At 38.5% G+C, this 27204-nt stretch overlaps 1 protein-coding gene across 1 annotated transcript in view; it reads left to right on the top strand.

Annotated features, from left to right (window-relative positions):
* The window catches only part of WASL (WASP like actin nucleation promoting factor), an 89257-nt gene that overhangs the window by 18752 nt on the left and 43301 nt on the right, over positions 1-27204 (top strand). Inside the window, exons 2-4 of the mRNA XM_079786437.1 lie at positions 18351-18485; positions 21286-21372; positions 24472-24568. Coding sequence (XP_079642563.1) covers positions 18351-18485; positions 21286-21372; positions 24472-24568 — 319 coding nt within the window. The remainder of the gene's footprint in view (positions 1-18350; positions 18486-21285; positions 21373-24471; positions 24569-27204) is intronic.

Raw genomic sequence — 27204 nt, forward strand, 5'->3', positions numbered from 1 at the left:
AGTGAGTATGTCATTTTCAATGGGTACCTATGGATTTACCAATCTCCAGGGATGGACAGCATCACTACTCTTTGAAGTTGGGGATATTACTAAGAATAATAAGGGTTACTTGAATACAAGCACTGGAATACTGTGATAGTTGATCTGATAACCAAAATAGCTATTTAGTGACTAATGGGTGGTTAGTGTATACAGCATGGATATACTGGACAATGGGATGATTCATATCCGGGTGTGATGAACCTAAAATGAAAAGTATGGTATGTTTCGGCATCTGCAGATTACCACAGGTTAAGGAAGAGCTTGAATCCTTGCCAAAGAGTTTGGACCTTATTCTTAACATATAGGAACCTATTGTTGACCTATAAATCAAAAGGCCTTTCAAAGTGAGAGGCAACACGCATTTATTTGAGATCAGTAAGAATAGTTATTCCGGAAAGCACTGATTCAGGCAGAAGCAATTGTTCTGATTACGAAACAAAGGCAATGGGTATTTATGAGAAAGGGAAGGATAACAATTATATCAGTAGAAGGAAGGCATTTCTACTGGTGTAGATAACACAACATAGTGATGTTAATTCTAAGCAGTGCTTTTAATTTTCAATCCAGTAGTATAACTGCTTTCTTGTTACCTTTCCAACTAGTTTGTTACACAGTGTTGCTTTAGGCAAATTCAGAGGTTATTTCACCCTGTATTAACATTCCAAAGATTTGGGGCATAAGACATGCAAGGCAGTTCCACTAGAATAGCAGCTCCAGCTCCATTTTAAAGTAGCTCTGTTTATTATTGTTTACACTAGAGGCCCGATGCATGAAAATTCGTGCAAGAGTAGGCCTTTCTTCCCCCGGCTGCCAGCACCAGCTTCCCTCCGGCACCCGGGACCCGGGCTGCTTCCCTCCTCCAGCTGCCCGCAAGTACCCGGGAACTGGGCTGCTTCCTTCGGGCTGCCTGCAGGCACCCGGGCCCCGGGCTGGCTTCCCTCAGGCCGCCCAGATTATTATGTTTTTAAGCATGAATCTATTAAAAGGTAATTGGCAAGAAGAATTTATAGAGAACAAAATAGATGTAAAAGGTCTACTTAAAGTGAATTAGTTGCCAAATAATTTACACATTAAAAATGTAGAACATTCACGTTACTAAATGTATACATAGGATCTAAGAGTTACCCTTTCCATTTAAAGACAACATCATTGGTTCGTTTTTGTCTTTACAGTACATAGTATAATTTTATGGAGTTACTGTTATTATATAAAATCCTCTCATTCCCTCTCCACCCCCAAGTTCATGATTTATTGATGGTAAAGATCTTTTAAAAGAAAGAAAGAAAGAAAGAAAGAAAGAAAGAAAAAAAAAACACATGATCTACCTTTTATTTTATCAGTTAACTTCCTACTCCTTTGTGGCAGTTGCAGTCAAACATCTAGTTATGGGTATTCATTCAGTGATAAAAACCAGAGCTAGAAATGCTCATGCATTTTGAATAAAAGTTGCTTTTTGAAACTAACAACATTGAGCTTTCTGAGGAAATACATAAAACCCGATGAGTTGAATTTTTCAAATTATTGACTAGGTATTTATTAATGTTTTACACGACAATTTTAAGTCTGCAATTGTGAATAAAGTGCCAGTCTTAAAAACAACTTCAGAAAGGTTCTACCTCCCCCCTTTCTTTTTTCTTTTCTTTTCTTTCTTTCTTTCTTTTTTTTTTTTTGTGCCTGTCTAATTCTTATGCATAATGTATGGGAGAGTCTCAAATGTTGTACCTAATGTCCTTAGTTAGGTTGTACATTGAATTTAAACTTATTTACTCTCAGATTAACCTTATCTTTGCATGTCCTTCCCCCCACCTTGATTGTACATATAAAAGTCAAACAACTTAAATGTGTTTGTTTGTATATATAAACACATATCCCTGTGAGTATCTTTAAAATCTTGGATAATATGAGTTGCTACATATGAAATAACAAGTATGGAATACAGAGCCAATTGAATTTTAAACTTGCTTATCTTGATTAATCATGTTTAAGAGTTCAGAAGACGACAGTTTGTGAAAGAAATAATAGACTTTGACCTTCATTACAAACATAAGCTATCATTGCCAAAGTTTGCTTTTTTATTACTTTATGCTTTTAGACACTGTACTATTCTATTTTCAGCAATGTTCACTTTTAATTTTTAAAGGGAAACTTACAAGTTACTAGAAATTCTTCCTGGGTTACAGTTTCTAGATAAGAAAGATGTTTTTGCTTTGTTTTACTTTTTTCCTCCCAGACTTGTACCATAGTGTGACTTGAATTGGTATTTTTCGTGTGTGTGTGTGTGTGTGTGTGTGTGTGTGTGTGTGTGTGTGTGTTAAAAGCTAAAATATTCACCTGGTTGAAAATCAGAAAGTATGTAAAGCAATTGAAAAGTTTCTCTTCCATCTTGTCCATATCTTTGCCTACTTCTTCCTTCCCTGACAAAGCACATGCACACACACAGAACCCTTAACAGCTAGCAACTGTTACTAGTTTCCTATGTCCCTTTCTAAACAGTTTTATTTATACTTGGGCAAATGCAAGTTATTTATTTTTATTACTGCTTTTGTGCCCAAATGTAAGCATATTATTCCCTTCATTTTACATCTTGCTTTTTTCTTCTGTAAAGTATCTTAAAGAGCCTCTTTATTCTTTTTTTGCAGCTGTATAGTATTGTATAGCTGAAGTGTGTTTTAATTGAGTGGGAATTTTTCTTGATGATCTAGGAAACTTCACTTGCCTGAGGAATTTTGGATAATTTTCAGCTTCTAAAGATTTGAATTAATAAATGTAAGATTTGAAATATTTTAATGGTTTTAATAGAAGTCTTTTAAAAATGTTACCTTTTACCCAAGTTTAATTAAACACATTATTGAACTTATTTCAATTCACATATGATAAACTAGGTCATCTGTGTGAACAGTTTGGGTACCATATATTTTATTATGCTATATTTCCTCCAAAGTCCATTGTCACTGTAGGATGCAAATTGCCTTATCATCATGCTGCACCTTTTGAAATTACTCATTTTGACCAAGGTGAGAGTTAAGGCTATAATAGCTCTTTTCACACTGTATATTATAGTTTTAATTATGTAACATTTCTCGTCCCTACTAATGATCAGAAATTTATACCTCAGTATTTTATAGATTTATTACTATTATGCATAGGCAAGATTGTTTGAGTAATGCTTGCCTATATTTTCTGATTATGTGGGCTCAACTGCAGAGAACTTGTGGCAGTTGTGCTTTTGAGAAAGCACTCACTTCTGCTTTCTATCAGGAGAGTTGTTTATTGGTATTATGAGTCCTAGTGGGAAACCCATGTACTTACTAGCTGTATCAGAGATCATACATTTTCCTGTTCTAAGCTTTTTGTTTTTTCTAAATGAATTTTAAATTTCTCAGCAGGTTTGCTTCTTGTCAATGGTGTGATTATGTATTTCATCTTATTCTTTAGCAATTCCTGTTCGTTAAAAAATAAAAAGTATAACCCAACCATTTGTGTAGTTTGAGAGGACCTAATTACCTGACTAGTCCACTGACCTTTTTGAAGGTAATTTTCTTAGTAAGGCTGGCTTACTGAAAAGAGGAACTGCTGCTGCTTCCCTCTGATTTGGATGACTGAAGCTGACCAGAGTGTCTTGTTAGGCAAGCTCATGTAGCTTATCATCATAATTAGTAGGATATAACAGGTTAAGTGTTAACACTTTGGGGGTGGGGGGCGGGTCAGTTAAGGGATCCTATAGATGAAAACTGAGATTTGAAAGGTGAGCAGTGTTAACCAAGTAAAAGGACGAGAGAGGGAGGATGGAACTGAAATGGAAGGTCAGGATCTTTTTTAAAAATATTTTTTATTGATTTCAGAGAGGAAGGTAGAGGGAGAGAGAGATAGAAACATCAATGATGAGAGAGTAATCCTGCATACCTCCTACTGGGGATCGAGCCCGCAACCCAGGCATGTACCCTTGACTGGAATCAAACCTGGGACCCGTCAGTCCACAGGCCGATGCTCTATCCACTGAGCCAAACCAGCTAGGACAAAGGTTAGGATTTGAGAGGATAATGAGTTAGAGAAAGACTGTCCCATGCATCTTCAAAATTTAATGAGACAGAGGAGACCTACATGGCGACGGGAAGGACCTGAGTTAGGGTGAGAGTGTGAGTGGATAAATGTGTGTGAGGGAGAGTGTGCATGGGTGTAGTGTGGGCAGGCATCTATATGGAGTTGGAGCTCCGGGGGGGAGTGGTTCAGGCACTTCTGTCAGAGGAGCTGCCGACGGCTACGTGATGCTGGGCCTAGGAGAGTGCTCAATTTGCTGCTGGGCCTGGGAGAGTGCTCAATTTGCTGCTGGGCCTGGGAGAGTGCTCAGTTTGCTGCTGGGCCTGGGAGAGTGCTCAGTTTGCTGCTGGGCCTGGGAGAGTGCTCAATTTGCTGCTGGGCCTGGGAGAGTGCTCAATTTGCTGCTGGGCCTGGGAGAGTGCTCAATTTGCTGCTGGGCCTAGGAGAGTGCTCAATTTGAAGGAGCAGGAGGGTATTCCACAAGAGGGGGCTGCGGGGAACGGCTCTGCACCAGTGGCCCTAGGCCACAGACAGATGCACCTGGCCCCACTGCTGGGACCTTAAGCACCAGACACACCGACCAGACAGACCAGACATAGCAACTTGTTGTGCCTAACTAAGGACCAGCTGGCTGCATTGACAAGCAGTGCGTGGGGCCTCCCTTATTGATGAGGGGAGGCGCCCTGCCCAACCTGCCCTGACTCATCCATGAGCAGAGCGATCAGCCCGGTCTGCCATATTGCCCCAGCCCCTCCACCAGTGGAGCAGCGTTAAGCCTACCTCACCCCTTCCACCAGGGAATAGTGCTCAGTCCTCCCTGCTACCTTGACACGTGGCCCACCTGGACACAGGGACCTGCTGCCCTAACCATCTGACACCGCCTGGTAGATGTGACCTGGCACCCCCAGACACACAGACCCACCACAGCAATCCTGTGTATCTAACCCGGAGCCACCAGATTGGACCCACTGCTGCAACCCAGCATGGCCAGTCACCTCTGGATGCATGGACCTGCCCCCACTACCCTTGCCTGCCTTGCCAGGCGCCCCAGACTACCAGACTGCTAAAATGAGGAGACGAAGAAGCAACCCCAAATGAAAGAAAAGAAGGATTTACCAGAAAAGGTACCAAATGAAATGGAGGCAAGTAGTTTGTCAGGAAAAGAATTCAAAGTAATGGTTATAAGGGTGGTGAAGGAACTTAGAACTACAAACAGCTTAATGAAAATTTTAAGTAACTTAATGAGAACTATACCAACATGAATAAAGCGGTTGAGCATTGACCTGGGAAACACTGGTTTGATTCCTGGTCAAGGCGCATGCCTGGGTTGCAAGCTCGAATACCAGTGGGGGGCATGTGGGAAGAAGCCTATCAATGTTTCTCTCTCATCAATGTTTCTGTCTTTCTATTCCTCTCCTCTCTCTCTTTAAAATCAATTTTGAAAAACATTTTTTAAAATGAGGTTGAAACAATAAGAACCAATGGGTAGGAAGAGATCTGCCAAAGAACTTGTATGCATATATGCATAACCCATGGACACAGGTGATGAAGGCCTGCGACGGGCTGGGAGAGGTCAGTGGGGGGAAAAGGGGACCATATGTAATACTTTCAACAATAAAGATTTATAAAAAAAAGAAGAATCAATGAGAAATGAACAATGACATAGTTGAAATAAATAATATCCTGGGAGGATTCAACAGTAGACTAGAGGAATCTGAGGGCAGAATCAGCTAATTAGAAGAGAAGGTAGTAAAAAACACATTCAAAGTAGCATTTGGAAAAAAAATATATCAAAAAAACAGGAGGAGCTTTGGGACAACATGGAATATAACAACATCCACATAATTGGGGTACCAGAAAAAGAAGAATCTGAGCAAGGACTAGAGAACCTGTTTCAAGAACTAATGACTGAACACTTCCCTGGCATGGTTTCACACAAGTCCACAAAACACAGAGAGTCCTAATCAACATGAACCCAAAAAGGCCCACACCAAGACACATCATAATTAAAATGCCAATTGTTAAACACAAAGAATCTTAAAGGCTTCAAGAGAGACAGAAAGTTACCTACACAGGAGCTTTCATTAGACTGTCAGCTGATTTATCAATAAATCACTTCAGCCCAGAGGGAGTGGCATGAATTATACAAAGTAATGAAAAGCAAGGGACTGAATCAGAGACTATATCCAGCATGGCTATTATTCAAAATTGATGGTGAAATTAGGAGCTTCACAGACAAAAAAGGTTAAAGAAATTTATTACCACCAAACCAGCACTGAAAAATTGATACAGGGACTGTTGTAAGAAGAGGAAATAGAGAGGGAGGAACATAGGCATAAAGAATAAAAATGGCAACAAATAAGTATCTATCAGTAATAACATTAAATATAAGTGGCTTAAATGTTCCAATCAAAAGACCTAGGGTAGCTGAATGAATATGGAGACATGATATATATATATATACATGATATACACACACACACACACACACACACACACACATACATACTGTCTATAAGAGACCCACCTCAGAACAAAAGATTTGAAAGTGAAGGGATGGGAAAAATTTTCCAGGCAAATTGAAATGAAAAAAAAAAAGGGGGCTGCCGTACAAAAATACTCATATCTGACAAAATAGACTTCAAAATGAAGACCATAACACGACACAAGGAAGACCACTAAAGGGGTTGATCCAAAAAGAGGATATAACCCTGGTAAACATAAATGCACCCAATCTAGGAGTACTCAAATATATTTTTTTAAAAACTCAGGAGGAATTAAAGGGAGAGATTGACAGCAATATAACCATGATTGGGGGCTTGAAACCTCACTGACATCACTGGATAGATCCTCTAGACAAAAAAAATCAGTAAGGAAATAGCAACCCTAAATGACACACTAAACAAATGGATTTAATAGACATTTTCAGGTCATTTCACCCCAAAGCTGCAGAATATACATTCTGCTCAAGTGCATGTGGAACTTTCAAAGATAGACCACATGGTAGGACACAAACTAAGTCTCTACAAATTCAAGAAGATAGAAATCCTATCAAGCATTTTCTCAGATCACAATAGCATGAAACTGGAAAGCAACTACAAAAAACAAAACAAAAACACTAAGTAGCATGTTATTAAGCAAGGAATGCGTTACCAATGAAATCAAGGAAGGAATCAGAAACTTCCCAGAAACCAATGAAAGTGAACACACAACAACCCAAAACCTATGGATCACAACAAAAGCAGCCCTGAGAGGGAAGTTCATAGCACTACAGGCCTACCTCAAGTAATAAGAAAAAATGCTAATAAACTGTCTAATCCTATAGCTTGAATAACTAGGAAGAGAACAAGAAAAGCCCAGAATGAATGGATGGAAGGAAGGAAAGGGAGGGGAGGGGTAAGTAGAAGGAAGGAAATAATAATGATCCGAGCAGAAATAAATGACATACGGATCAATGAAACCAAAAGCTGGTTCTTTGAAAAGATAAATAAGATTGACAAACTTTTAGCCAGGCTCATCAAGAAACACAGAGTGAAGACCCAAATAAATAAAATCAGAAATGAAACTGGTGAAGTAAGAGTTGACACCACAGAAATACAAAGGATTCTAAGCAAATACTATGAAATATGGCAATAAGCTAGAAAACATGGGTGAAATGGACACATTCCAAGAAAAATACAAGCTTGCAAAACTAAATCAGGAAGAATCAGAAACTCTTAAGTAGGCCAATAACAACTGATGAGATTGAAGTAGTAATTAAAAAAAAACACAACACACAACAACAACAACAAAAAACAGCGAACAAAAGCTCTGTCCCAGACTGCTTCACAGGGGAGTTTTACCAAATATTGAAAGAAGAATTAACACTTACTTTCCTCAAACTATTCCAGAAATCCAGGAGGAATGAACATTTCCAAGCTCTTTTCACTAGGCCAGCATTATCCTAATCCCAAAACCAGATAAAGACAAGACAAAGAAAGAGAATTACAGACCAATATCTCTGATGAACATAGATGCTAAAATCCTCAACAAAATACTAGCAAATCAGATCCAACAATATATTAAAAAAAATCATACACCATGACCAAGTACATTTTATTCAAGGGATGCAAAGCTGGTGCAACATTTGCAAATCAATAAATGTAATACAGCACATAAACAAATTGAAAGACAAATCACATGATCATATCAATAGATACAGAAAAAGCATTTGACAAAACCCAGCACCCATTTTTGATAAAAACTATCATCAAAGTGGAAATAGATGGATCATACCTCAACATAATAAAGGTACTATATGACAAACCTACACTCAACATCATACTTAATGGGAAAACACTAAAAGCATTTCCCCTCACAACAGGAGCAAGACATATTTGTCTTCTTTCACCACTTTTATTCAACATAGTATTGCAAGTTCAGCAATCAGATAAGAATAATGAATAAAAGGCATCCAAATTGGAAAGGAGGAAGTAAAACTCTGATTATTCACAGACGACATGATATTGTACATAGAAAACCCTAAGACTCCACCAAAGAACTGCTAGACTGAACAAATGATTTAGGCAATGTAGCAGTATAATTAACACCCAGAAATTATTTTTATACAACACTAATGAACTCTCAGAGAATCTAAAACATCAATCCCACTTGCCATTGCGACAAAAAGATTAAGATACTTAAGAATAAACGTAACTAAGGAGATAAAAGACCTGTACTCGGAAAACTCTAGAACGTTACTAAAAGAGGGGAAGATATAAACAAGTGAAAGAATATACTGTGTTTCTGGATTGGTAGAGTTAATATCATTAAAATGTCCATACTACCCAAAGTAATCCCTACTAAAATACCAATAGCATATTTCACAGATCTAGAACACACTCTCCAAAAATTTTTATGGAACTAAACAAGACCCAAAATAGCTGCAGCAACCTTGAGAAAGAAGAGCAAAGTTGGAGGAATCACAATACCAGATATCAAGTTATATTACAAAGCCACTGTACTCAGAACAGCCTGGTACTGGCACAAGAACAGGCATATAGATCAATGGAACAGAACATAGAACCCAGAAATCGACCCAAGTCATTATTCTCAATTAATATTTGATAAAGTAGGCAAGAGCATACAATGGAGTACAGTTAGTCTCTTCAATAATGGTTGGACAGGCACATGTAAAAAATTGAAACTAGACCACCAACTTGCACCATATATAAGGATACACTCAAAATGGATAAAAGATATAAATGTAAGTTGTGAAACCATAAAAATCCTTGAAGAAAATGTAGGCGGCAAAATATCAGGCATCTCATGTAGCAAAATTTTCACTGATACAACTAGGGCAAGAAAAACAATGGAAAAAAAATAAACAAACGGGACTACATCAAAATAAAAAGCTTCTACACAGAAAAAGAAACCAGCATCAAATTGAAAATGGAACCCACTGTATGGGAGGACATACTTGCCAGTATATTTGATAAGGGGTTGATTTTCAAAATATATAAAGTGCTCATACAACTCAAGAGGAAAACAAACAATCCAATAAAGAAAATTTTAAAAAATGGGTAGAGGACCTAAATAGACATCTCTCCAAAGAGGACATACAAATGGCCAAGAGACATGAAAAAAATGCTTGAAATCACCAATCAAAGAGATGCTAATTAAAACGACGAAGAGGTACCACTTCACACCTGCCAGAATGACTACCATCAATAAGTCAGCAAACAACAAGTGCTGCTGTTGAGGATGTGGAGAGAAAGAAACTCTAGTACACTGCTGGTAGGAATGCAGACTGGTATAGCCTCTATGGGAAACAGTGTGGAATTTCCTCAAAAAATTAAATTGGAACTTCCATTTGATCCTGTGATTCCATTTCTAGGAATATATCCTAAGAATCCTGAAACACCAGTCAGAAAGAAAATATGCATCCCTATGTTTATAGCAACATTATTTAGAATAGCTAAGATCTGGAAACAGCCAAGTGCCCATCTGTAGATGAATGGATACAAAAGTGGTGGTACATTTACACAATGGAATACTATGCAGCTATAAAAAAGAAGGGTCTTACACCCTCTGAGACAGCATGGAGGGACCTGGATAGCATTATGCTAAGTGAGATGAGCCAGTCAGAAAAAGAAAAATATCACATGACGTCCCTTATATGTGGAATCTAATGAACAAAATAAATTGACAAAGCAGTTTATGGAAGCATGCCACAGGCGGGATTCCCAGAGGGGTGAGGGCGATGGGTGGGAAGAGATCAACCAAAGAATTTATGTGCCTATGTGCATAACCCATGGGCACAGACAATAGTGGATGAAGGCCTGAGAAGGGGACAGTAGTTTGGAAGAGGGAAGTCAGTAGGGGGGAAAAAGACATCTCTAATACTTTAACAGGCAAGATTGGGTCTAAATGTATCATGTGCTCCAAGAGAAGACGGTATTGCTGGATTTGGGCAGATGTAGAAGTGTAATGCATCCTTGATGGAAGTTCCAGTATCACCTTCAGGGATTGCTGGTCAGGAGTGCCTAGGCATGAGGCTGGTGTTGGTGCTACCTCATGTGTCCCAAAGGAGAACAAGCCAGACCTTATAAGGGGCTCTCCCAGGTAAAGGACCCTGAAACGTACATTTAACTGACTTCATGGTAAATCTACCATGAATGTATACGTTACATCTGTTTGAACTTTTTTCTCATGCACCAGCAAGCCTCTACTTCCCACCACCACCTCTGCCAACCTTCCTCTTAGTCCAGAAGGGATCAGTAGAGGAATAAAATTATGTCAAGGACATATAGTTCTTGTAAAATCATTTAGATGGGATATGGCAAAATTTTGACAAATTGGGAACTGGGTTGAATCAATGAGTAAAGTATGGTAAATATAAAATGAGTAGCTGATTGGGAAGTTTATCCAGAGCTGAGCAATATATGACCTTTGAAAATGAATTTATCTCATTTGTAAAGTGAGGGAACTGAATTATATGCTTGATCAATTTTTTGTGAAATGGTATCAGATGGTATTTGGCTCTAGGATTCAGGAATACTCAAATCCTATCAATGACCAAAATACCTACTTTTTCACATTCTTATCCCAAACTATTACTTGCACAGGCGTGTGTGTGTGTGTGTGTGTGTGTGTGTGTGTGTGTGTGTGTGTTTTGCTGTTATTGTTATTAAGGCTTGGGTCTCAACTGGTAATGTTAAACTTCCATGAGCTAAAGTGGGAATCCTATGAGAGCTCTTTTCTATGTTCATAACCTGAACATTCAAACCCAAACATCAGGTTTTATCAAATTTCAACTGATTTTGCAAGAGAGAGTTAGACAAAAAGTAAAGAGACAGAAGAAGAAAGAAAATAGAAACTTTTAAGCAGGTCCACTTGAGCTACAGAGAAGGGAGAGGCAGAAAAGAGCAAGCCATAACTCTGTGCTACCCTTTAACAGTGTCCTCACCTGCTTATAAACATGACCCAGTCTATAATGAGATCACCTTTATCTGTGTATGATTGTCTTTCAAGTTGAAAATTAAGAATACCATTTGCAGTTTTAGCATCTATAAATTATATCTCTTGTAGCATCTATAAATTTGATTGTTTAGAGGTCTGTGTCACATAATTTACAATTTTCTAAATGTATGAATTTAAATCACAGTCACCATGTGAGATTGATGTGTGGCTATGGTTTAATGACTGAGCCTTCTCAGTTGCCCAGCACATACCTTTAATAAGGTTTTTGGATATGAAATAATTTTAAAATAGTTCCAAAAAAAGAATGTGTGCTGGTAATGAGAGTGTTCTCTAAAACTTTTATGAGTTCTAGTTTAAGCATTTTTGTGACTTTAAACATATGTTCAATGTAAATGGAACAGAGGAAAGAGCTAGAACCATCTATGGTTCATTGTTTTTTAGTATATTTAAACAATCCTGTATATCTGTTAATCTGTTGCTGCAAACAAACCACCTCAAAACTTGTGATTTAAAGGACTATCAGCTTATCACAGTTCTGTGGATTGGCTGGGTGGTTAGTCTGTTTCTGTCACCTAGGTTCACTCAGTGCAGATGCATTCAGCTGGCATGTCTAATGGGAACTAGGCTCAACAAGGATAGGTAGGATGACTCGGGTCCTGCTCTCCATGTGGTCTTTCACTCCAAGTTTTAGGGCAGCGCTTAGTAGGTTCGTGAATGAATATGCCTGGCAGCACTTCCAAGAGGGCAAGCCACAATGTGCAAGTACTTTTCAAGCTTCTACTTACATTTCCTGAGGTCCTGTTGGTTAAAGCAAGTCAGCTGGACACACCCAGGGTCAGTGGGGGCGGAGAGTATACAAGAACTAGGTTACTGAGACACATTAAATACCACTGTACCACATCTCCAAACAAGGGTTTCCAAACTGTGAAATATGATTGTTTTATCTTTCAAAACCACAGAGTTGAGCCATGTTTGATGTGACTTTAAGTCTGTAATTTCATTCCATGCCACTAATCTCTTTTCCACCCTATACAGCTCCCAAAACTCCCCTAGCACTTCCTCATGGTTGAGTCTTTATTGATGCGTCTACCTAGGATATTACCTTCTCTCTACTTTGCTCACCAGACTCACCCCTTTTTATTCTTTAGGTACATTGTCACTTTAGGAAAGCCTTCCCACCCTAGGTAGGTTTTACATTTTCCTCGAATACTGGATTTTTCCATTATAGCATCAATAATAGTTATTGATGTCTGTCTGCCCATTAGAAAACATGTTTCATGAGGACTCTGTCTAATTCATTTTTGTATTTGACCCCACTTTCATTTCCACCTCACCTTCATTTATTACAGTCCTGTGTACATGGTAGGTACTCAGTAAACATTTGGTGAATTAATATGCCTGGCACAGTAGTTTTCTTAAGTAACGACTAAGACCTAAAAGACTGTTGATGTGTTTGTTTCCCAAGACAGCAGCTATTTTTTTTATTAAGCTCCATTTCCCTTCACTATTGGAATTGTTTGTTACTTAAGGCTTTTGTCATCCTCTTCCAATCTCCCAGCTTTGCTTAAAAAAACAACAACACAAAAAACTGTTTCTTGTGATGTCTTCCTGTTCTTGATGTATTTTTAAAATTTCTATCTTTTTCTTTTTCTTTGTTTTTCTGATTATTTCTCACAGTGGAAATTACCAGGTTAATAACATTCCTCTTTTTCAGAGTGAATTGTTTCTGTTTTCTTTTCCCGGATAATTTTCAGTGATACTCACCACTCAGGAGTTTTGTTTCTGTATTTTAAATTGCTGATTTCTTTATAGTTTTTTAGGTTGCTATGTAAGTGAGGTGTTATATGTTATTTGGCAATTGCTCCTTGAGATCACTGCATAATTAAGTAATTATAAGAATTCAACCAATTTTTTATCTTTATTGTTATAATTCCTTCTATAATGTTTCATATTCAGGATAATAATGGGACACTTCAGGTGACTACGTTATCAGAGCATCTAGGAACATGTTGAAAAGTTTGCTTTTATATAATGAGAACATTTAGGATGAGTGTTCCCAGAATAGATTTCAGAAATTTGGGGGACGGACACACACACACACACACACACACACACACACACACACACACACACAAGCTGGAGTGTTTTGACCATTAATCTAGATCCTTGTAATCATAGAAAAGACTTTATATTTTAAGTCAACTGATTTTTATTTATACATTCACTATATTTTAGACATTCATTGAAATTATATTTTTTTAAAATTAATTTCCTTTAACTACGAGAGTCTCCTTCCGAAGACTGCCATGGCTGTAGAAGGAGACTGTCTTACATTTAATTTGAGTCATTTGTGCTCTAAAATATTTTTATTCAAAATAATTTCATATTTATAGAAAAGCTGCAAATAAAATACATAGAATTCCTATATGTTTTTAACCTAGATTAGTCTAATGTTTATAACATTTACCTTGGTTCTCTCTCTTCATATGTACATACATATTATTATTTTTTAGTCACTTGAGAAGTAAGTTGCTGATAGGATGCCCCTTATAATACTTCAGGGTGTGTATCATAAAATCAAGGTCATTCCCCTATTTCTTATCAGAATCAGAAAATTCAGTTTTTAATTTGACTAATATTTGCTTACAAGGGACCAAGGTGAAATGAAAGTGTAGGCTTGCAGAACTATTTTAGGTGCTTAAAGAAATAGCAATGTATTTAATAGGTAATAAGTTAATATAGAAAAGTATTCTATTTTAGAAGAAGACGTGATGTAATACGATTTATACAAGACTCATGAAAAGGCACTAGAAACATGAAGGAAAAGCAGACAGTAGGAACTTAGGGAATCAAGGCTATACTTCTTGACTGGTACCGAGTCAACCCAGTAGAGGTAAAAGTGCCCTGCCAAAGGACAGTGGGACAGATTTCTGTCCCTAAATCCATCCTCCATATATATATATTTATTTTTTTTTGAGAGAGAGAGAGAAAAGAGAAACATGGATGTGAGAGCAGCACATCAATTGGCTGCCTCCTGCACCCCCCTGCAGGGATGGAGCCTAACCCGGGCATGTGCGCCGACTGGGAATCTTGCAGTGCATGGGTTGACACATAACCAACTGGAGCACACTGACCAGGGGCATCCTCCATCTTATTTGAAAATGAAAGTTCTGAGGATGCATGTGTTACTGTAATAACAGTACTGTAATATCAAGATGTGTAAAATAGGCTCTATTTCTACAAAAGTTGATATAGTATTATTTTTCCTTTTAATTAACAAATTTTAACCCTAACATTTTTGAGCTAATAAGAAATAGATTTCCTTTCCTAAGCACTTCGTCCTTAGGTTGTTTTTCAAGTAATACCTTTTTGATTAAGAAAGACAAGAAGTAATGGAGTAAATTAGCTGTAATTACTTGAAAGGAATGGAAGGAATGTTTTTAAAAACTTAAACCCCTTGTCAGTCTAGAGTTTAAGGGATAGTCAATTTTTATTTCTAGTATTTATATCTCAAATTTTATGTGTGTAAAGCTATTCTCGCATTCGCTATAATTATTCTGAATTAATCAGAAAAAGCTTTAAAAGCTGTATAATTTTCAGACTTTGCCAGTTTAGATAAGAAGGAGTGAAATGGACTAACACAAGGTTGCAGCAAAATTTTGAAAATCCACTTACTGAAAATTGCTTATGATTAGTTGGGTTCTTTAATATTAACATATTATAGGTTGTTTTAGAATAAGGTTATAATTCCAACTGTATTTGCGTGGAAAATTATAAAACTGTTTCATGGGTCTATATTTTTTAAGCAAATATTTTAAGAATTTGTTTTAAACTATATCAACGTTTAAATACGGATTTTTAGTTTTGGGAGTTTGTTTTAAAATTACATACACATCTAGACAATGTTTTATAATGTTAATCCTATGGCAAGAGATTTCCATAATAGAAGTAGACTCTATTTAATAAGACACTTTTTTCTTTTGCAAGCTGTTACTTCTTGTTTTCTGGTTAAAAAGTAAAATACGAGAATTTTTAGATCTCTTTAATGGTATCTGGTTTCCTAACTGCTTTTCTTTTTAGAAATGAATGCATTTGGACAGCACCATATTAAAAAGGCTATAATTTACAGGAGTTTTCTTTAGAAAACAAATTTTTCCATCTGATTTTTGAATTCTTTAACCTCGTCTCTTACACCATTGGATAATATATGCAAAATCCATTTTTCTGTAGTTTTTAATGCTAAGGTTTAGGGTTAGAGAGCCTATGGAGCTATCATGCTGGGACTGTACTTACAGAAAGCGCAGTATGTTTTGAGCAGGCCAAAGCCATACCCACATTCTTCAATCTCCTTTTTAAAGTCCAATGTCCTAGTTTCTAAGCTATCTTTATAACTTTTAATGTCTCTTGTGGACATTTTCCTGCTGCTTTGTGTCCTGTTCATGACTATCTGTGAAATTCAAAGATGAGTTTGGTCTGCAACATAAAATGGAGCACTGTTATCTGGGAATATATGTCTTCATGAAATTTTGGTCCCCAACAGTATACTGATCTTACTTTTTACTATATTATTTTTATGAAGTACTTGTACATATATATATTTATATATAATAGTTCTTTACTTTTATTATTATAAGAGACTTGTACATATACATATAATAGTTCTTATCATAGGGGGTCATTTCCTAGGCATAATTTGGTAATCAAAATAGCATTACCTTCAAATCTTAATGTAGTTTATTTTTTATTACAGTGCCCAATATTCATTGAATGGATATACCATAACTATTTAATCATCTCCACTTTTTGAATATTTGAAGTCTTTCTATTAAAAATAATTAGCATATATTTATATACATATTTTGTCTTTTTATATTCATAATAAAATAAATTTTGGTTATATTTTATTTATTTTTTCTCACTTAAGGATATGTTTTTATTGATGTTAGAGAGAGGAAGGGGGATAAAGCAAGAGAGGAACATTGATGTGAGAGAGAAACATCAGTTGGTTGCCTCCTGTACGTGTCCTGACCAGGGATCAAACCCACAACCTAGGCATGTGCCCTGACCAGACAGACTCGAACCCACAACCATTTGGTATACAGGACTATGCTCCAACCAACTGAGCCACCTGGCCAGGGCCATTTTTTGGTTATGTTTTAAATTATTTCATAATTTTTTAGTTTAGGAATGAAATTACTGGATCAGAAAACATGATTATTATTTATAAACGACTAGAGGCCCAGTGCACAATATTCGTAACCTGGGGTGGGGAGGTCCCTCAGCCTGGCCTGCGCCCTCTCACAGTCCTGGAGCCCTCGGGGAATGTCCGACTGACTGCCACGGAGGCGGGAGAGGCTCCCACCACCACAGCTGCGCTCACCGGTCATGAGCCCAACTCAGAGCTTCTGGCTGAGTGGCACTCTCCCTGTGGGAGCACACTGACCACCAGGGGAAGCTCCTGCATTGAGCGTCTACCCCCTGGTGGTCAGTGCACATCATGGCGACTGGTCCTTTCGCCGTCCAGTCGATTTGCATATTACCCTTTTATTCTATAGGACTAGAGGCCTGGTGCACGAAATTCGTGCACCCTCTCCAGTCTGGGACCCCTCAGGGGATGTCTGACTGCTGGTTTAGGCCCGATCCCTGGATCGGGCCTAAACCGGCAGTCAAACATCCCTCTCACAATCCAGGACTGCTGGCTCCCAACTGCTCGCCTGCCTGTCTAATTGCCCCTATCCGCTTCTGCCTGCCAACCTGATCGATGCCTAACTGCTCCCCTGCTGGCCCGATTGCTCCCAACTGCCCTCCCCTTCCAGCCCAATGGCCCCCAACTGCCCTCCCCTGCCGGCCCAGTCGCCCCAAACTTCCCTTCCCTGCTGGCCCGGTCACCCCCAACTGCCCTCCCCTGCTAGCCATCTTGTGTGAGGGACTGAAAGTCAATTTGCATATTACCTCTTTATTATATAGGATTTGTAAGTTCTGTACCAGTATATGTATGTACCACTCTTATAGAAACTTAAAATCCAATAGTTGCATTCTAGATTATGCTATAAAATGACTTAATTTAGAATTAAATGAAAATTTCCATTGTTTTGTGATACAGTTATGAGGGAGGTGGCAACATTGTGTACTGGAAAACCTGAATGCTGGGGACTAAGGTGTCCATTGCATGTAATGAATTAGCTCTCTCCTATGCATCTAAAAGGGCACTGCACTATAATTAGTAGCTTGTTTTCAAGTTTGACTTAATAGCTATACGAAAGTGGTTAATTGCTATATAGAAGTCAACCTTTACTAATACTACTTCTTAATTGCTTGAATGTTCACTTTATTGGAAAACAGTTTATTACAGGGAATAAGAATATAGGATTTGAACTCACATTATCTGCATGGGAATTTGAACTCTGTCACTTAGGTTTGTGGTATTGTACAAATTACTAGTATTTATCCTCTTTAACCTTGGGTTTCTCAAGCATAAAATGAGGATATAATAGTAATAAGAATTAAATGGAGTTATATTTGAATGTGCTTAAGCACATTTTCTAACACATTTTAAGCATCAGTACATGTTAGCTTTCAATAATTATTTTTATATTATTTATTACTACATAAGAAATTGCTTCTAAAGTAGTGACCTAAAATAACAATAACTATTAATTCCTTTTTCTATGGGTCGGGAATTCAGGGGCAGCCTAGCTGGGTGGTTCTGGTTTAGTGTCTCTTAGGAGACTGCATCAATATGTCAGCAGGGGCTGCAGTCAGTTGAGTGTTATTTTGAACCTAATGGCTATAAATTTTTTATATTGCAGACTATGTCTTCAGCAGTGGTACAGTTATATGCAGCAGATCGTAATTGTATGTGGTCAAAGAAGTGCAGTGGTGTTGCTTGTCTGGTTAAAGACAATCCACAGAGATCTTATTTTTTAAGAATATTTGATATCAAGGTGAGTTTTGTTTTACTTCCTCTAAACTGCAGGTGATTAGATTTTCTACCTCAATTATAATTTAATATAGATTTATTTATACCATATATAATATTTAAGTTATACTTAAATTATTAGTGTTACAAGGGCAAAGCTTGGTTTTAGATATCGAAGCCTGGACACAGACCAAATGGGAACATCTCCTAAACCAGACATGAATAGTTTCCTATTTTATCTTCCTACTACTTTGTTTATTCTATGCCTTTGGGTCTTAGGCTTTCTCCACATTCTCTTCTTTTCTAATGATATTCTTTTATTCCAGCCTGTCTACTACAGACTAGCATATATAGTCCTTTCAGGGAACTACAAAAGTATATTTTAGTTTGGTATATACTGTCATTTACTCAGCTCAGGTTTAAAGCATTATACAGTATATATAATAATGTATTTGCACCCAACCGGAGTACCCAGTTGGTTGAGCATTGTTCTGTGCACCGAAAGGTTGCTGGTTCAATTCCCAGTCAGGGCACATACCGAGGTTGTGGGTTTGATCCTGGATTAGGACACATCTGGGAAGGCAGCCGATTCTCATTCTCTCTCTCTCTCTCTCCCTCCCTCCCTCCCTCCCTCCCTCTCTCTCTCTCTCTCTCTCTCTCTCCCCTCAAGTGAGGATTAAAAATAATAAGGATGATAATGTATTTGCTGCCCACTTTCCCTTATGTTCCTCTCAAGATGGGTATGTTCACATTTTTGCAGCCTTGTATCCCTCACTCTGAAACATAATCCACATTCACATTGCCCTAGATTGTCTGTTCTTTGTCAGGTATCCATCCATTATAGCTATTACAAAAGTAATTCTCTTTGCTGAGATGAAGTCTCCATTTACCTTTTGAAACCTTTTCCATAGGTAAGCCTCTTTAATATTTGTATGTGACAATAAGTATAATGGAATTATAATTACAGAAAAGTAAAATTGACTTTGAACTCTTCCATGATACTTCCATGATTATAGTCAAACTGTTTTACTTCTCTAGGCCTCGGCTTAATTATTTGTAAAATGGGATAACCATCTGGCTCTGTTGCAGAGTATTTCCCTGAGATTAAATAAGATTTAAGCTACTGCACTTTTGTTTTATTGGGGAGGGGAGTATTGTGTGTGTGTGTTGTTGTTGTTTTTTAAACAGCCATATATTGCCTAGTGAAGTATTTTTTGTTTGTTTATTGATTGGTTGATTGATTTTAGGGAGAGAGAGAGAGAAATAATTGATTTGTGTTCTACTTATTTATGCAGTCATTGGTTGAGTCTTGTATGTACCCTGACACGGGGGATCGAAAACTCAACCTTGGCGTATCTGGACGATGCTCTAACCAACTGAACTACTTGGCCAGGGAACTGCACTTTGTAAATTAGTGTTTTTTAGTTTTTTTGTTTGTTTGTTTTTTAGATTTTTTAATTGATTTTAGAGAGAGAGGAAGGGGTGGGGAGAGAGAAACATCGATGTGAGCATGAAACATCAATTGGACACCTCCTGCACACCTCCCACCAGGGATCGAGCCCAAAACCTGGGCATGTGCCCAGACCGGGAATCGACCTGGCAATTTAGTGCACGGGACTATGCCCAACCAATTGAGCCACCCCAGCCAGGGCTGTTAGTGCGTCTTAACATCTATATTTCCATACCCCAGGACAGCTGAGAGATGTGGCATACTCCTGTTACTAACAGTGGCTTGCTGTGGCAGTGATTATGGGAAGTGGGAGAACACCTGCATAGTTTGAAAGAAATTTCTAAGTACTTTGATATACAGGGTGGGGCAAAAGTAGGTTTACAGTTCATTTGGAAAATACAATAAGTTATAATACAAGAATAAACTATGCTTTGCCTACTCACAACTGAAAACCTACTTTTGCCCCATTTTATTTCTCATTACCAATGAGAAGTACTATTTAGAAATGGAATGTACATATAACTTCACTAAGAAGAAAGGAATTCCTGTATAGTGATCATCGTGTATGTACAGTGTGTTGTAAATATTTTTAAATTTTGGTATAGGTATAACCTTGCATTTCAGAATTGGGCAATGATTGTATTTCCCTAACTACTTATTTTCAATTGTAGATAACCATTGCTGAATACTTGCAATTAGTAACCTTTGGTATTAAGGTTAATTATATTTCTTATACTAGGGCCATAGGTATGACAATCATCCATGGCTCTCTTAACCATAGATTAACTGTGGTGCACTCTAATAATTGTTTTTTTTTTCTGCACATGATTGATACTGCTTATACCAGTGTCTAATTAGGAGGCTACTCTGCAAAAGTTAGGAATTCAGAGATTATTAATGAGCAGTACAGAGAAGGTATATTTCACCCTTCTAGCATCTAGAGAATTGAGAAAAAAGAACATGAACTCTTCCTGTAATATTTAATAGTATACAATCTATAAATATTGCTGATGAAATTATGCATTGATAATCAGTGCATGTACAAAAGTATTTTACTCCTATCTAACATAGATCTAGTAATTGTTCTAGTTATGTTATTGAACAAGTATAACTGTATTTGGGAATGCTTGGCTAATGAGATTATATCATAGCACTCTGAATTAAACTCACATGGTACGTACTTTTTATGAGAGAAACATTATCTAATATTAAGAAATTACTGATTAAATTATAGTGTGTTACTTATGTATTATGTATGTTTTATGTTTATATGTAAAAGCTATTAATATAAATTATTCCCTTAATACTAGTCATCTTCTTTGTTTTATTCCTACAGATTATCTTCTTGGTAACTCTAGCTTTTACTTTTTTCTAGGATGGGAAACTATTGTGGGAGCAAGAACTATACAATAACTTTGTATATAATAGTCCTAGAGGATATTTTCATACATTTGCTGGAGATGTAAGTTATTTTTTTTTATTGCCTTGTTTAATGTAATTGCTTTTACATTTGTCTGTGGAAAGCATTTATGCGTTTTCTGTGTAAGCATTGTATAGAAAAAGAATTATTTTACTTTTAAAAACTTTATAGATATGAAAGCTACATTGGAAGAAATGGCTAAGATTTTTTTTTAATGTGTATATTTTTATTGATTTTAGAGAGAAAGGGAGAGGGGGAGAGAGAGAGAGAGAGAGAGAGAGAGAGAGAGAGAGAGAGAGAAACATTAGTGATGAGAGTAATCATTGATTGGCTGCTTCCTGCACAAAATTTGTGCACGGAGGGGAGGGTTCCCTCAGCCCAGCCTGCACCCACTCCAATTGGGGACCCCTCGGGGGATGTCCGACCACCAGTTTAGGCCCGATCCCTGTAGGACACCCCTGTCACAATCTGGGACCACTGGCTTCTAACCATTCACCTGCCTGCCTGCCTGATTGCCCCTAACCTCTCTGCCTGCCTGCCTGATCACCCCTAACCTCTCTACCTGCCTGCCTGCCTGATCTCCCCTAACTGCAACCCGGCACGTGCCCTGACTGGGAATCGAACCATGATCTCCTGGTTCATAGGTCAATGCTCATCCCCTGGGTCATGTTAGCCAGGCAGAAATGGCTAAGATTTAAGGGCAAAAATAAAAGGTTTTATAGAGAACTGTAAATGTAATTTGCTATGTAGAAAGGAAGTTTGATCTTTTTCTTTAAAAAAAAATATTTTTATTGATTTTGGAGAGGAAGGGAGAAGGAGAGAGAGAGAGAAACTTCAATGATGAGAATCATTGATCGGCTGGCTGCCTCTTGCACACGCCACACTAGGTACTGAGCCCACTGTCCGGGAATGTGCCTGAACAGGAATGGAACTGTGACCTCAATGAGGCATGTGGGCTGGGCTGATTTTTTTTTTTTTATCTTCTCTCTGTTTGGGGGCAGATAATTTAATCTCTCTGTGTTTTCTTATGTATAAAAATGAAATCTTAATTGTTCACTAATCCATGGTAGTTTTTAAATATTGAATATTTTATTGACATTCAAATTATTTTCTGAAAGAGGAGTTTATGACCTAGAACCGTGGTCGGCAAACCACGGCTCGCGAGCCACATGCGGCTCTTTAGCCCCTTGAGTGTGGCTCTTCCACAAAATACCACGGCCTGGGCGAGTCTATTTTGAAGAAGTGGTGTTAGAAGAAGTTTAAGTTTGAAAAATTTGGCTCTCAAAAGAAATTTCAGTCGTTGTACTGTTGATATTTGGCTCTGTTGACTAATGAGTTTGCTGACCACTGACCTAAAAGAATGCTAAAATACAGTAAATGGGGCGAGGGGGGGGCAATTTAAAAAATATATTGAATATACTTGGGGAAAATGTTAGAAGGATTTTTATACCATACTAGAGGCCCAGTGAACAAAATTTGTGCACGGAGGGGAGGGTTCCCTCAGCCCAGCCTGCACCCACTCCAATTGGGGACCCCTCAGGGGATGTCCGACCACCAGCTTAGGCCCGATCCCTGTAGGACACCCCTGTCACAATCTGGGACCACTGGCTTCTAACCATTCACCTGCCTGCCTGCCTGATTGCCCCTAACCTCTCTGCCTGCCTGCCTGATCACCCCTAACCTCTCTACCTGCCTGCCTGCCTGATCTCCCCTAACTGCCTCTGCCTGCCTGCCTGATCACCACTAACTGCCCTCCCCTGCCGGCCTGATCGCCCCTAATGCCCTCCTCTGCCGGTCTGATCTCACCCCCAACTGCCCTCCCTTGCCGAACTGATCTCGCCCCTAACTGTTCTCCCCTGCTGGCCTGATGACCACTAACTGCCCTTCCCTGCCAGCCTGATCTCGCCCCCAACTGCCCTCCTCTGCAGTCAATTTAGTTCTGATTGGTCAGTTTCTCTGCCAGCCAGCTTCAAAAGGTCCACCTCCTAGGCAGCCATTGGCTCCTCACAGTTGCCCAGATTTGTTTCAGTTTCTATGCCAGTCAGCATCAAAGGGTCCACCTCCTAGGCAGCCATTAGCTCCTTACATTCACCCAGATTTGGTTCTAATTGGTCAGTTTCTATGCCAGTCAGCATCTCTGGGCCCATCAACAGGGCCTGATTAGAAAGGTGGGGCTGATCAGCAGCCCCAGTGGAGGCCTGGAGAGAAATGGAGGCGCGGTTATTGGCCAGGCCAGGAGAGAAAGAGAGGCAAGTTCTGATCAATGGCTGCCACAGAGGCTACGGATCAGAACCTGCCTCTCTCTCTGCAGGCATCTCTCCAGGCCTGATCCGCAACCCCCTAGTCAGTCAGTGCTGGGTCAGGGCACCAGCAGTGGCCCCAGTCAGTGCTGGGTCGCCCTGGCAACCCAGCACTGACTTCCGGTCTGATCGAGCCTTCAGTCGTAATGGTCGTTATGACCCTGGCTCTTTAGTATATAGATGCTCACAGGGATTATCTGAGTGAATGAATTATAGGTGAATTAATTTTTGTTTTTATACTTTTATTTTGTAACTGTTCTTCAATGAAAAAGGTTTGGATTAGATGGTATATCTATCTTTCTGGCAGGTTTTTTTCCTTTAACTATTTTTCATATTTCTCTTGATAGGATATAAGTATGTACATATTTAAAAGTGTGTATTAATTTCCATTAATAATAATGTCAGTATGTTTTTATATTTTTAATGATTTACCTGAATTAAGGTTATAATTTAAATAATGCCTATAATTAAGCTGCAAAATAAAAACAAACTAGTAAAGATAGTTGATCTGCATTTTACCAACTTTTCCAGTGTTTGCCTTTTCTAATCTAAATTGTATACAGAGCTCTATTGAAGGATCAAATTCAATTTGTCTCTCTTGTTTTTTGAAGAAATTCAATTTAATATTTGAGTATCTACTATGATGGGTAACTTTCCTAACAGTAGTCTTTTATTTTACCTTTTTACTTTTTGCCTTAAGTTACTAATGTCATAAAATGAGTTCTTTTAATAAAGTCAAACTTTTCTTCAGAAATGTACTTCTGTTGGTTATCACCTTTTTGATATATAAAACTAAGTTCATGTTTTTTGTTGTTTATCTTTTTGATGAAAAATATTTTAGACTTGTCAAGTTGCTCTTAATTTTGCCAATGAAGAAGAAGCAAAAAAATTCCGAAAAGCAGTTATGGACTTGTTGGGCCGACGACAGAGGAAATCTGGTAAATTTTTTTTTTTTTTCTAATTCCTTTTAACAGGAGCTAGCAAGCTATGGCTTACAGGATAGATCTGGCCCATTGCCTGTTTTTGTAAATAAAGTTTTTTTTAAACACAGCTAAGCTCATTGGGTTACATATTGTCTATGACTGCTTTTTGCCACAACACAGTTGGATAGTTATGACAGAAAAAAAACACTGAAAATCTAAAATATTTACTATCTGATCTTTTATTTTTTTTAAAGTTGCTAATCCTTACCTTAAAAATTATTTACTGACTTTTAAATTTGCATTTTTATGGCACTATTTGTAACTTACATTTTAAAAGTATTTCATACTTTGTGAACAAATATTTTAGGCAAGTCTTGAAGCAAATAATCAAAGTTACAAACAAGATCTATAAACACTATCGCCTTGTCTTTATTTTGTCCCTAATGTTGTAAATGATGAAACCATAAGGAACTTAGTTTAATGCATAAGATGCTAATACACATAAAACAACTAGAGAATGATGCATTGCAATACAGAGCTTTAAATTCTTTGGTATACAACTATTTGACAGCAGTGTGCAAGGCCTTTCTGTTGTAAAGTAGGAGAAGGAGGGTCATTAAGAAAGGTGAACCTCTCCAGAATTATCTTAAGCAGATCAATTGTAGGAGAAATAACACATGGAGTTGAGATAAGCAAATAAATTCCTTTAAAACTAGCCATTCCCATATACTCCTTGAAAAGTCTTTCTGTACACCCAGGGGTACATGTTAGCCCAGTTTGAAGATTACTGTATTCAAGATTGTACTTTACCAATAAGAGGAAATAAGCCATAAAAATGGTAGAAACTGGATTGGGAAACAGGAATATAAAAGCATATATTCCAGTTTATACATCTTTATTGTTCTCTTAAAGAGTTTCCAAGTGGGAGGTGAGGTAACACTGAAAAGAAAATGAACTAGGTTGTTGCCTCACTTATTATATCCCACTTGTAATAAGTGAATAGGAGAATTACTAGGGGCCTATTATTTTTGTTACTTCTTTTGGCAGCTAAGGCATTTACCACTTGATTCCATGTTAGGAAAGGATTTAATGCTTTCGGAATTATTTCTGGTTCAGTGCGTAATTCAGTGACATGCTCTGGTCATAGGCCAGGAGCTCCTTGGGACTTCTTTTAGTCAAAATATGTGACATTTTCAATATGCAAAAGAGTAAAAAATACTTCTTAAAATATATAATAGTGACTTTGAAATTAGTAGGTCACTTACTCTTTTACCTGGTACAAGAATTCTATTTGATACTAGAGGCCCGGTGCACGAAATTCGTGCACTGGGGAGGGTGTCCCTCAGCCCAGCCTGCACCCTCTCCAATATGGGACCCCTCAGGGGATGTCCAACTGCAGGTTTAGGCCAGATCCCAAAGGGACATCCCTCTTACAATCTGGGACCGCTGGCTCCTAACCCCTCACATGCCTACCTCATTGCCCCCTAACTGCTCCCTTGCCGGCCTGATTGACACCTAACTGCTCCTCTGCCGGCCTGATTGCCCCCAACTACCATCCCCTGCTGGCCTGATCACCCCCAAGGCTTTTATTAGTATAGATATGACCCTTCACAGAAAATTTTACTAACCCTGCTTTACAATAAGGGCTTGACAATTGAATCATTAGGATCAAACACCAAGATTTCCTTTCTTTGAATAGTGGGAGGAATAATTATCTTTAAGTTGCCCTGAAATTAAAATGAGATAATGACTTAGAAAAGTGTAAAAGCACCATATAAAGACAACTGACTTTTTCATGTACTGAAAAGATAATGAAGTGGTAAAATGAAAAACACTTTTTATTCTCCCCCTTCCTTCCTTTACAGCAGTGATGGCGAACCTATGACACGCGTGTCAGCACTGACACGCATAGCCATTTCTGATGACACACGGCCGCTGAGCTTTATTAAATACAATCCTATCTAATAATAGACAAATATGCAAATTGACCATACCTCCGACACACCCACAAACCACGCCCACCATCCAATCAGAGCGAGCATGCAAATTAACCCAAACCAAGATGGCTACAGCCACAGAGAGCAAGGTTTCCTAGGTAACAGAGGAAACCAAGCTTTCCACCTGCCCTTGCCAGGCCTAAGCCTCCACTCAAGCTACAAAGTTTCAATTATAGAAGGTAAACAAATTCAAACAAATGGCGGCAGAATGGAGCTTGAGAGAGCAGGCCAGGGTTGCCGGCGGCAACAGGGGAAGCAAAGCTTTCGCACACCCTGGCCGGGCCCACCCGCTTAAGGCAACAAAGTTTCAATTATAACCCCAACACAAATGGCTGCCGGCCTGGGAGGGAGCCCCAGGCTTGGCTCCACTCCAGGCTACAAAGTTTCAGTTGTAGAAGGAAAATAAATTCCAGATACCAGGGCCTCCGCTTGGGTTGCCAGGGGGCGTGGCCGGCCTGCAAACCACCACAGGCCCCTCGCTCAGGCCGCCCCACACCCCAAGGGAACCCCCACCTGATCCAGGACGCCCTTCAGGGCAAACCAGCTGGCCCCCACCCCTGTACCAGGCCTCTATCCTATCTAATAAAAGAGTAATATGCAGATTGATCATCACTGCAACACATAATATAGCTGCCCCCATGTGGACACAAGATG

This window comes from Cnephaeus nilssonii, assembly GCF_951640355.1.
Source record: "Cnephaeus nilssonii genome assembly, chromosome: 12".
Taxonomy (NCBI): Eukaryota; Metazoa; Chordata; class Mammalia; order Chiroptera; family Vespertilionidae; genus Cnephaeus; species Cnephaeus nilssonii.